This window comes from Idiotropiscis lumnitzeri, chromosome 4 (genome assembly GCF_059441095.1).
Source record: "Idiotropiscis lumnitzeri isolate Australia: NSW breed Sydney's pygmy pipehorse chromosome 4, RoL_Ilum_1.0, whole genome shotgun sequence".
NCBI lineage: Eukaryota > Metazoa > Chordata > Actinopteri > Syngnathiformes > Syngnathidae > Idiotropiscis > Idiotropiscis lumnitzeri.
In genome coordinates, this window is record NC_142394.1 from 28,131,501 (window position 1) to 28,143,813 (window position 12,313).

Here is a 12,313-nt window from a genome sequence, read left to right on the forward strand (position 1 = left end):
GTAAGGGACTATAGTCAATGGGATGAAACATGTTGTGATGGTACATAATCTTAGGAGAGGGCAGCGTGTCGAGATTTAATCGAAGTGGTGCAAGAATGGACCCTTGTGGAACACCAAACAGTGTCAGAATGTCCCAACTACTGCTCGAGTCTGTCAAGCACTATATTATGATCGATTGTATCAAAAGCTGCAAGATCTAGCAATATCCCAAGATTGTGGTTAGGAAGTAATCCTTTTTTAAATGTATGTCATTTAAGAATTTAATCATCTCAGTTCTGGGGTGTGGTTGGAATCTAGACCGAAACAGACGAGAGATGATTTTGCGTCATAAATCAGTGGATCTGTTGAAAAACAACCCTTTCAAAGATTTTTCTTGAAAACGGAAGACTTGCTGTAATAAGTAGCCCGAAGAAAGTTGCTCCAGCAACAGGAGAGCAACTATTTCGAAAAATGGAGGGGAAGTCCAAAGCGAAGGCGTGTTCATCCAGTTTGCAAGGTCAAATGACGTCGTGAGCAGACAAAGACTGAAGGAGTCTCAGAGCTCAGACCAAGTCATAAGCCAACTTAGAACAGAATACGTTAACGTAAAAAGCTTCCATGTTTCAGGCGAGGTCCTGTCGTTTATTTTGTCCATGTATGATAATGTCTTAAGGTTTGACATGTTTATCACCAGAAGGTCTTGAAACGTGTTTTTACAGCCCAAGGAAATGGGATGAAAACATAAAGCACGGCAACAAGCAGACGCTTTGAAAATCACAAATTTTATTGTGCATGTAAAAAAAACCTCATTTTAGGATTTGAAATCCAAGAGATAATCTTGCAAATGTTGCTCTTGATTGTATTTGATATTTCTTGACGAGATTTTCCTGGCAAATTTTGCAATGCACTGCACTCACCCCCCCAAAAAAATCACCGATAACATTTCCCCAGGTACAATAACAGATTTTTGACAAATTGTTTGTTGAAAAAGTGTTATATTGGAGTGTTTTGTTCAAGAAAATATTCATGTTGTGTTTCTAAACAATAGGTATTAAAATTAGTGCTGTCAAGCCATTACATTTTTTTAACTAATTAATCGCATAAAACATCCGTAATTGCTATGAATCACATTTTTCAGCAATTTTTTTATGAAGCTTGTAACAGATATTTACTTAAATAATATCTTAGAATGAATGTAAAATGAGCAAATAAGAAGTATATTTTAATTCAAAGACTGTTCCAATAGCTTTTTTTGATCCTTCAATTCGATCTAAACTGAGTCATCTTTACAAGCATTTTTCTTTCTTTTTCAATTCTCAAAACTTTGACATCACCACACTCCAGCAGTGCTGGTTTGCAAGGCCCAGTGGTAACTTGAGCAGAGTATTTTGTTCCGAGATGATTTGCACAACACGTCCAGCGAATATTTGAATTTGGCCTTGCAAAGTATGCAAATTATTATTATTTTTTTTTAATTGAGTTAAAAAAAATTCAAATTAAACTCCAGCGTTAACGCTCTACACATTTTCATCACAATTGCAAAAGTGTCTGTGCTTGGTATCGGCAAGTACTCGGATCACTTGCGTCGCTCTCACACCTCCGCAATGTGTTTATCAGGAGACGAATGAATAATTAACAAGCTAATTGGCACAAACGGACGGGCCCCGTATTGCACTTTGCTCAGGGCGCAATGGACGGTTTGTGTTTACAGGACAATCTATTCCGAAGAGGTCGTTGCTGTGGTCTTCTCTGTGTAGCTCGCCAATCCCAGCGTGATGTCAGAGGGCATCCCTTGCGCCACCAGCTTCTGCTTCAGCTGCGGGTCAAAAAGTTGCACTCAAAGCGTGTCAGCATTGACAATGTTGCGCACCTCATGCTGAATGACGCACCTGCCTTAAGACGACTGTCTGAATGTCGTCCGCGGATAGCAGCCCCCAGGACTGGATCCTGAATGTCACTGCAGCCAGAACTAAAGAAAGAAGTCACTCTCACTTTTAATCGGTTGGCTCGCGGTTAACGAGTGACGTCATCAGATTTTCCCTCATTATTATTCCGGTGGTAATTTAGCATTGGGCCAATAAAAGCTCTTATACGACTGTGACAGCATCACAAATTGCCCTCGCTGCTTGAAAAAAAAGTCAAGAATCAAGAGTAGAATATAACTAAAGAGTGAATTTACGAAAATTATTCGATTTAGTGAGTTAGAGCAGCCCTGGGGGTACTTGAAGGAACTCCAGGGGGCACGCGAGATTTTAAACAAAGCAAACCAACACGCAAAAACCCTTTAAAAAGAATTATTGGATTAATTAAATGTTTCATGAAAATAGAAGTTCATAAAACACATTTTATATTCAGTAACAGTAGGTTATTCCATTTAATTATTTTAAAAACTCAGATCTCCCCCATACTAGAATGGTTCGACCCTACTTGTCACGTGCGATCTCTCGTGACCTGTCAATTACTTAAAGACACAAATAATGGAGTCCTGAAGTCTTTCGAAGAACACTCACACAAGTGCAAAGGAAGGCCAAACCAGACTCAACAAAATTCCGATAGTATGTGGACGATTATGTTTTATTTGGATTTACGTCCACAAGTTTGAAAGGTTCTGAAGTTTAATAAATCGGACGCCGATGGCCATTTTTAAGGATGAGGTAATGCCTTTCTTCCTTTTTTTCTAAGCGGGCCCTGGACCCAACACATTTGAGAATCCCTCATTTAACGAACCGACAGCAAGAGGTTCCACTCACCGGGCTGGACGGTCACGATGACACAGCGCATCTCCGATTGATGTATGCTGAGGGAGAGCGATATTAGTGCGTTAGCATGTCAAGTCTGTGCCAACGGCGGTCCCTGACGAGCGGAGCTGAAGTGAAGTAAAAACACGTACGTCAGGTCCGTGTCAGTCCCTTGGATGACAAAGCAGACTGCCTGACTTTGGCTCAAGTCACTCTTCTCCGGCGTCCAGACCAGAAAAAGGTTGTCGTCGAACTCTTGTCTCATGTAAACCGGCCCGCTATGCTCCATCTTAACAACACTGAAACACAGAGAGGTCTTCATTGATTGAGCCAACATTTAATTTCAACCATGCGTTACAAGAACAACTGAAGAAAAAAAATGAAACATCTCCAATCTAAATATCCCATACAGACACATCGGATACTGCCAGTCCGCCAAGGAGACGGAGGCCGACGCACTAACCGATATGCCACCATGATGCAATAATGAATTTGTCGTCTAGCAGTGAGCGACAACAACCCAAAGTCGGCTGGGATATCGGCGGAAACTTACGCAAGTAATGGATGGCAGTGGGTCGATTCGATTATATAATCAGTAGGGTAGTGATAGACCGATTATCGGCCGGGCCGATTATCGGGGCCGATACTTGGCATTTTGACGATTATTGGCTTTTGTTTGGCTGATAAATTAAAAACTGGTTCATTTTGGCTCGCTGCAGTGCACTTGTCTCTCACTCTCTCTCTGCTGTGCTCGTGGCCCTGCTTGCAGAGGCAGATTGGCCCACCAGATTGGTTACTTGTGCAGCCAATCAGCAGTTAGTTTTATTTAATTTTTGTTTACTTACTATCCCATGCATCAAATACGTACGAAGAAATGGCCACGGAAAAAATGACGACAATATCCAGGGTCTTATTGACTGAGGCGTTCAGATGATCGCCGTTGGCTGGTGTAGGAGGCTTGAAGGCAGGTATGAAATTTCCCGTCACGCAGGACGCCACCGGAGGATCCACTACACATTCACGCGGAGCAAAAAGAGTTAGTGGAGAAGTACCAACCGTGGTCCAGTCAAACATGGGTTGAACTCTACAGGTGATTCTTTGGGAATGTTCTGGATATAACACACTTGGGACCTTGGTGATTAAATCAGAGCAATGGTGAGTTGTAATTTCAATTATTTATTTTCATCGGTTTCTGTTGCTCCATCCAAATATTGCTTTTTATGAAAGCAGTCCCTGGAGACGGCTAACTTGAAGGGACTGGAGAGACTGGGCATCCAAGTACCAGTCCAAACGTGCACACTTTCTCACCCATCAGAATAAACTGGACGGGGATTTGGCCGATGGCATCCCCGCTTATGAGAAGCGTCTCGTTCCCCTCGCCGTCAGACAGAATGATGTTCTGGCCAGGAAAGTCCTCCATGATCACCTGCACGGCGTACGCGCCCTCTTTGTGGCCGCTGTCCGGGGTGAAGACCATGCTGCAGTCCTGCGGAGAGACATTGAATGATGTGGTCCTCACTACTTGACGGCTGAAATGTTTTGAGAGGTGAAGTTTTTTATTCCTAAAAATTGTCTGCGTGATGCTGCTGTGGGAGGGATGCCAACGGCCGAGGTTTATTTCAAGATTATTAGCTGGCTAATTTGCGATTCAAATCGGTTGACGTTATTTTGGGCTTATTCTGGTGGTGTTTGTTCAAACCGGGTTAATGGTTTGACTTTGCGTCTGTTTTCTCTGTCTGTCTGTTGGTTTGTGTCGTCCTCCTTCTTCTTCGTCTCATTCTTCTTTTTTTTGTTTTTCTCCATGAATGTGCCCAATGCAAGTAAACACGAACAGTTGCCAGTGCAGCTTAAGATGCATTCAGAGGCAATTTTTGGCGGTTGATCATTTCGCTGAGAAGGTTGAGATGAAATTTTGGCCGCTTGGCAACCACATCACACGCACGAGGGCCGCACTAAAATCCACCTGCGGCCTTGCTTAATGGAGCTCTTTTTTTTTTTTTTTAATTGTTACCCCCTGCCCCAAAAATGGCCGGGCCGGAGGGTCGGACCGTTCTACCCCCGGGTCGGACTGCCCAGCTCTGATCGTTTGAATCAATTGTGAGAGATGGAAAGCCGGCCCTCGAGGGACAGGATTGAAGACCACCTGTGTTAGTGCCTCCCATTTTGTGTAGAAAATATTGTTTTCATGGGACACTCACCGGACGGAGTTCGAGAACCGATGTTTCAGTTTGATATCTACACTTCACCACATCTCCGTCAGGGTCAAAGGTGGGTAGCGTCACGTTCCTCTGGCAGTTGGAGTGGACTCTGCGGGGTGCACGCAAAAAAGCTTGTTGCTGGCCACGTGGATGTTAGGTTGGCCTTACCCAGTGCTTCTCAATTATTTTCGGCTACGCCCCCCCCCAGCAAGAAGAAAACAATTCACGCCCCTCCCACCACCTCCCACTCTCCGCCGCAACTATAATTAAAAGTATTTTCGTGGCGAACCAAACCTACAGCGTAGAGATAATACTCGCTGCGCACAATGAGCAAGGAGAGCGCCACTGCCAACTACTGGAGCGGAGGTGCAATGACACGTTAATGTAGTACTGCGGAAGAAAAAAACATTTTTCCCCAGGTTCACACGCGTCCGCCCCACTTTTTGAGAAGCACTGGTCTTACCTGAGAACGGGCAACACGTTGGCCCGAGGGGATGCGTTTGGCCGGCCGGTGTCATTCCTCGTCCAAGTGTTCACGCGTGTGACGGCCAGCACCTCCGTAACGTTGTTGGTGACGTTGATCCACTTGAGGCCACCCAGGCTGGAAGGGCAATAACACAATTGTAGTGTTTTTTTTATTTTGCATGACTTCATTTCAAGGCAACTTACCGTAGCTCCAACTGGGAAATCTCAGTCACGTTATAATATGAGAGTCCATCAATATAACATCGTTGGCCCTTTTCGGGCCAAAGTGTGGTCTCGGGGGCACAGTCTCCTGACTGGCACCTCCAGATAGGGAATATGCACTCATTTTGATAGGTGACTTTGAAGCGAACAGCCACCTGTGGCGCCGTGGAGTGATATGAACAGGTGTAGATATTTGATCAAGTGCCCCTCGCTGGTTTCCATGTTAACCACTCCCCTCTCCTGAAAGTAATCTGAGGAAGGTACGTACCGTATTATTCAAGAAGGGGTCGTAGGTCATCACCGCGCTCAGGAAGTTGAATGCCTGGTAGCCGCAGGCGAAAAGGGACAAGACGAGCAGACTGACCCACATGACGGACGATGGACTCGCTAGAAATAAAATTTTGTGCCACCGGGGCTGGACAACTTCTTGACTTGCAGTCAACAGTGTCCGTGGGCGTAGCTTGGCAGGAGGAAAACCGTGATTGTGATAACACACCGAGTGAGTGTGTCCTGCAGTGCGTGTGCACGTTTGTGAAAGTCCGACTCTCAAGGAGCCGCACGGCGTTTCATACGACGTCGCGATGTGGAAAAGCTACATGAGCGCGGCCCTTTTACCAAACCATACGGCAACCGAACACGACGTGGCAGGAGTGAACGTTGCACTTCACGGCTGAGTGAAATTGCCGCACACGTCTGAAAAGTCCCACGCTCCTGCGGTCGCCGGACCAGTTCTTTAAATGCGTGCAGATAGATGTTGTGGAAAAAAAAAAATACGAACTTGAATGAGGAAGACGGCATCATGAAATCAATTGAACATTAAAAAGAGCGCACACTCTTTTTTCATTTTGAAGCGACAATCAAATGTCACACTTTCCGGATTTGTGACATTTCATTGCAACAATAGAGAGATAGATAAAACTCGCTCGACCGCATTCCGACAGATTGCGCTGCGGCAGTAAACAACCGGATTTTAAGGTTGTCTATTTTTTAACAGGGTGTTAGAACATTGCGCAATGACAAGGTTTCGTTGAAAGAAGTCCGACTTGACAAACCTAACGAAATAATCGCTGAGCTCATGGTTAGCGTGTTTGCGTCATATTTCTGAAGCGGAAGGTTTGAATTTCTCCTTCCGCCGCCCCCGTGTGGAGTTTTCCTGTCCTTCCAGTGCTTTCTCGGGGGAACTCCAGCTTCATAACGCATTCGGGTTGGCAAGACGACAGAACATTTGTCTAGGAGGAAAGAAATGATTGTGGTTTGCATGCCTCGGCAGAACTGTTTGCGCGTCTGCCTGTCTACACACCTATAAAATTCTATATCTTACATCGAATGTTGTTGTCGTATTATATCGCTAGCATCGGACCAAAACCTTATAAGGCACATTTGAGTGAATTTCATATTTGGGAGTTATTTGTGCACATTATTGAAAGTGTGATCTTTGTCAATACAATGCTAGGCTTTCTGGAAAAGTGACTATTTTGGAGGGACAAGATTTTGGCCCGACGCCAGCGATATTAACTTATTCACTAACAACTGAGTTAAAAAAAAAAAAAAGAAATGGATCTTTGACGTCTTTAGCCGTCAATGGTAGTAAATGAGTTAAACCACGTGAATCAGAAATGTACGATTTTTTTTTTTCAACTAGTGTTAGGCAAAGCCAATGCTTTAATAGAAAAAGTAAGCCGAGCTGCCTGCCTGTTTGTCTTCCAGTCTCTGGTTTTCTTTTCACTTGTTTTTGCACAGTTAGATGGTCGGAGGTGTTGGAGGCGACAGGACAATCTGAACAGAAGATGCAAAAGTGGCGGCTCAAATCTTTTTATTTTGCGTTAAGACGAGCGTATAGCTGAGAAAATATGCGCGCATACGGTGACACAAAGGTGTGGAATTCTGTTTTGTAAGCATGCCAGGTGGCTGTGATGTAACGCCGCCATGTTTTAGTGCGCATGCATTAAATCACCCTTGGTCTCTGATCTGTATTCTATGCATCCAAAATGGTAGCTATCAGCAAAAAAAAAAAGTTGGAACATCTATTGGGTTATTAAAGCAGATGGAGCAGCTTGAAAGGCCGACGGACGGATATTGTCAGACGTGTTTGTTTACTTCACTGGACTGCCACATGTATGTGACGTGAGCAAATCTGAGCAGAGTTTGGAATTTTGGGCCGGGTAACTTTTCCAATCTGGAAAAGACTTTCAAATGGCGCCCAAAATGCTGTCACCGTCTAAATAAAAGGCACTTCTGATTTAATATTTTGGTGATTTTACTCACAAGTGACCATGTGTAAATGGGCTCTGAATTGTTTAGAGATTGTGGTTGTATAGAATTATGTAGTGCACCCCAAGTGTCTTTTTTTTTTTGTCCTTTTAGCACATTTGACGAGACTCGAAAATTAATAACATTGCTGATATTAGCTGATTGTGATAATTGAGAAAAATGAACAAACAAAAATGACTAAGAGACATATACCGGTTTTAAGAATCTATACGTCCGATAAGCACCTCTAACATGGCGAACATGCAAATGTCGATCACGTGATCAAAAACTGCCTGAGTGTTTCGCAAAGCTGGAGAACTAGCTGCTGAAAAAAAAATTCATGTTTCGCTCGACTACTATAACAATGCAAAACTTTATTCAAATAGAAGTAAAAACGAGCTATGTATTCAAATCAAGCAGAAATTCATATTAATTTTAAAAACTCCAGGCCTTCGATACACAGGCAACATAACATTCGCAGTCATGACACTTTCAATCTGATTTTTAAATGATGAAACATGTTTACATTTTTAATTGACTGCATACTGCAAATACATTTGAAACTTAGATTAAGACAGGGATTTAAAAAAGGCCCCTCGGCTGTGTTTTGACATTTCTCGTTAAATAGTTGAACTTAGAAAATACAGTTCTCTGGTAATTACTGTTATCACACAATTACAATAAAAACATAATAATTTTGTGTCCTGCCTGCAATCCAATGACGCGTAAGATCCAGCAGGCGTCCGTATCGAGCAACAAAGTGACACAGCACCGACACCTGTCACAATGCTCTCAACAATATCATCGCCGCACCACCAATTTCCACACAATTGCTTTTTAACATCATTATTCATTGCCAATCTTGAGACCGAACACTTTCTATGCATTTTGGTACACTGCGCTTCCGTCTTTGTCAACATCCAATCACGTGACCACTACTGTGCAGTTGAGCCCGCCTACTCCCTCTGAGTTCTCCCATTGGCCGAGCGCACTATCCATCAAACACCACTGTCAAGTGACTCGTGTTTACGGCGTTTCACTTCCGCCTTCCGTCGTCTCATTGCACAGTGTCAACATCCAAAGTTGCGGCTTTAAAATCTCGCAAAAAGTTGCACGAGCGAGCCGCTTAATTGTCGCCGCTGTCGTTCGGCTCCTTCTTACGGGTTGTGGGACTACGAGAGGCCCGCTGGCAGTGATGGAGGACGGGGAGCGGTCACCGCTGCTGTCCGGGCTCGACGACGGGACAAACGACAGTTCGTTCAACAGAAGTTCGTACGGACTTTTCGCAGAAGCCCAAAGTACGTCAGAATTGTCTTAAATTTCATATATGAGGACAAACGCGACCCTCTAAATATTATTCATTAAATTCGCTTAAGCTCAAGTGATTTTTTCTTTTTCATTTCTTTTGAAGAGCGACGCATAATGGTTGGTGGTCACGGGTTGAAGGTTTTCCACTTGATATCTTGGTGGTCATATTGTAAGAAACATTGATACCAAGTATGCTCACACTTGTAATGTTCTTTCATATTACAAGAGTATACACATCAATCTGTAAGGACGATTGGCGTGGAAACTAATTTCGTCCCTTCGCCGTATCACTGTTCATTTTGTGCGGTCTTATTGTACTGTGGACTTTGAAATCGTACATAAGATTGAATCGTCGATTTTTCGCCATTTCGGACTTTGCAATGAATGCATTGGCGAAGGCACACGTCAATGAACACAGACTTTGAGTACTGTAGAACGTGAGGATGGCGACCCCACGTGGACAAAATGCCAATGAAGGCATCGGTGACAAGTCAAATGGGTGGAAACGTGAATTAAAAACATCCTTCCCTTTTAGGTTTGGTGCTTGATGAACCCCCGCCGCCCTACTCACCGCGCAGCAGCCCTGACAGCAGCAGTGGCGGCAACGCTCCAGTCATCAGCTGCCGCGTTTGTCAGCGATCCATTTGCGTGGAAGGCAAGACGCACCAGCATGTGGTCAAGTGCGGCGTTTGCAATGAAGCGACTGTGAGTGTCACTCACCACCTATTGTGCGCTTCCCAGAGTTTGAAACATTGCTCTTTCTCCTCCCTTTCTGCAGCCCATCAAGAACGCTCCGGCTGGGAAGAAGTACGTCCGATGTCCGTGTAGCTGTCTGCTCATCTGCAAAGTCACGTCGCAGAAGATTGCGTGTCCACGACCGTATTGGTTGGCTCACACATTCTTGACACTGTCAAAACGAAACTCTTAATAACTCCCAAATTATTTCGTTTGGTCGCTTGATCTTCTCTTGTTTGGTCCTATTTCTGTCAAGTAGTTTAAAGACGTCGGCAGGTGTTTTGAGGCTACCAAATACTATATTTTTGAAATGTTGCCAACTCCAATTTTCCTGTCCCATTGGCAGATCATTTTGTTTACATTAAGTTATATATTCCTAATTTTGTTACCCTCCCCCCTTGTTTTCAAGACCAGTTTTTGCAGTGCATCCATGTTATGTTTCATTTGAGGGGCTTAAATTAAATTTCTGAAAAAGTTTTTGTGGGCTTCCTCTTAGTAAACGCATCATCAATCTGGGCCCAGTTCACGTCGGCAGGGAAAGTCCCGAACTGCAACACCCGCCCGTTGGCGTCCGAGTCATCTGCGGCCATTGCTCCAATACCTTCCTGGTACGACACTTGCATCTCAGCCGTCCTCCGTATTCTCTCACTCGACCGACTCTCCTTCTGTTTCTCTCCCAGTGGACAGATTTTTCTGACAGGACCTTGTCCAGATGTCCACACTGCCGTAAAGTGTAAGCGCTTCTTTGCCGCTCTGCATCAAAAACTCCTCGACAGGACGTGACGTCTGCATTTGCTTTGGTGTTCTTTCAGCTCCTCCGTTGGGCGGCGGTACCCGAGGAGAAGGAGCCTGCTGTGTTTCATGGTCTTCGCCGTGGTGGCCGCCTCCACCGCCGGACTGATGGTGAGTATTGACCGAGGCGACACGAATGCATCGCCGGGACAAACGTAACCTTCATGTTTGCATCAAGGTGGGAACGTGGCGGCCTGCTCGGGACTCCAAAGGGATCTACGCCGCGTGGGTGCTGCTCACCTTCATGGCCGCCTTTGCCTTGGCGAGGACCGTCTACTGGAGCTGTCTGAAAATTAGCCAGCCCATTCCAACGTGATGTAGGAGTCATAGCGTGCCACATAACTGACTGTATTTTTTTAACACGTGCCATGTGTTCATTTCTTAGCAATACAGTGATCCCTTGCTATTTGCGGGGGTTAGGGACCAAGCTCGGTGCTAATCATGGTAAATTTTGAAATTAATGGATGTTTATAATCGACTATTACCTATTCGTAGTTTAAGCTACTCCTCTGCTCATATGGCGCCTTAGGAGGAGCATGAGTTCGGGTGGCATTTTAGGGCATTACAAAAAACAAAGCACAAAATAATGCGGTTATGTGTGAATAGATTTTAGTTACTGTATTCATGTTACATCGTCATTCTGATTCAAAATGAGCACTGCCGACACAATCATGTTGCACTGTACCGGGCTCATCTCCTGTGGATTTGTTCTGATTGTCATTTTATATTGTCAGGCAAAAATAATAATACAAACACAAATGTTGTTGCACTCAGTAAGTAAAGTGGCATTCAGGTCTTACCGTCTCGACATGGGATGGTAATGTGGGAAAACGACTGTACAGTCAAAGTACATTGCTCAGTGCCTGTTAATGTGAAAGACCAAGTGTTGTTTTAAAGAAAATAATAAAAGGCAATTTGGCCTTTTTTGCAGTGCACCGTTTTTCCTTAGAGTGGCAACATTCTGACTCATGCAAGCAAGCGGCTTTTGAGACTATCAGGTGTTACACTGTTTTATATGGATTATGATAAACTGATTTTTTTTTTCGCGGCACGGTGGGTGACTGGTTAGCACGTCTGCCTCACCGTTCAGAGGTGCTGGGTTTGAATCCGGCTCTGGCCTTTGGGTGTTGGTTTTGCGTGTTCTCCAGGTGCCTGCATGGGTTTTCTACGGGTACTCGAGTTTCATCCCACATTCCAAAAACACGCATGGTTGGTTGATTGAACACTCCAAATTGTGTGATTGGTGTGTGATTGGTGGAATTTTGAGTGTGAATGGTTGTTGCCTAGCAACCGGTGTAGCTGAAGATAGCTGGGAAAGACACCCAACATGATCGCTACCCTTGTGAGAAGAAGCGGCTCAGATAATGGATGGATGGACTTGTTTTTCCTCGTTCTTTGTTTTTATTTTGCGAGTGTGCAGCCTTGCGCTTCTGGTGAGATCACGGTAAACAAATGCAACAAAACACAATCTTTTGCGTGATTTGAACTTATCCAGTGCTATCATCGGGGGGCATTCTAATTTTTTGTGTTTTGTTTTTCAAACAATATTCAATGATGGACTCGTGTATCTTAAAACTGTTCATAAACTTGACAAGGTATTACAATATATCACATCAAATCCGATTT

The 12,313-nt window shown here is 44.2% G+C and overlaps 2 protein-coding genes across 2 annotated transcripts; one reads left to right on the forward strand and one right to left on the reverse strand.

Moving 5' to 3' along the window:
- Window positions 1-742: 742 nt before the first annotated feature.
- Window positions 743-7,159, reverse strand: LOC148338999 (uncharacterized). Its single transcript, XM_088293848.1, has 10 exons — window positions 5,871-7,159; window positions 5,585-5,757; window positions 5,379-5,516; window positions 4,916-5,024; window positions 4,026-4,203; window positions 3,586-3,727; window positions 2,870-3,016; window positions 2,730-2,776; window positions 1,869-1,948; window positions 743-1,795 (listed from the first exon to the last, which is right to left on the reverse strand). The coding sequence occupies exons 1-10, from the start codon at window positions 5,970-5,972 to the stop codon at window positions 1,697-1,699; spliced, it is 1,215 nt and encodes a 404-aa protein (XP_088149974.1). The 5' UTR covers window positions 5,973-7,159; the 3' UTR covers window positions 743-1,696.
- Window positions 7,160-8,852: 1,693 nt separating this feature from the next.
- Window positions 8,853-11,620, forward strand: LOC148339000 (type I phosphatidylinositol 4,5-bisphosphate 4-phosphatase-A-like). The gene is made up of 7 exons (XM_088293850.1): window positions 8,853-9,150; window positions 9,696-9,865; window positions 9,939-10,045; window positions 10,392-10,503; window positions 10,576-10,628; window positions 10,708-10,798; window positions 10,866-11,620. The coding sequence occupies exons 1-7, from the start codon at window positions 9,048-9,050 to the stop codon at window positions 11,001-11,003; spliced, it is 774 nt and encodes a 257-aa protein (XP_088149976.1). The 5' UTR covers window positions 8,853-9,047; the 3' UTR covers window positions 11,004-11,620.
- Window positions 11,621-12,313: the final 693 nt, after the last annotated feature.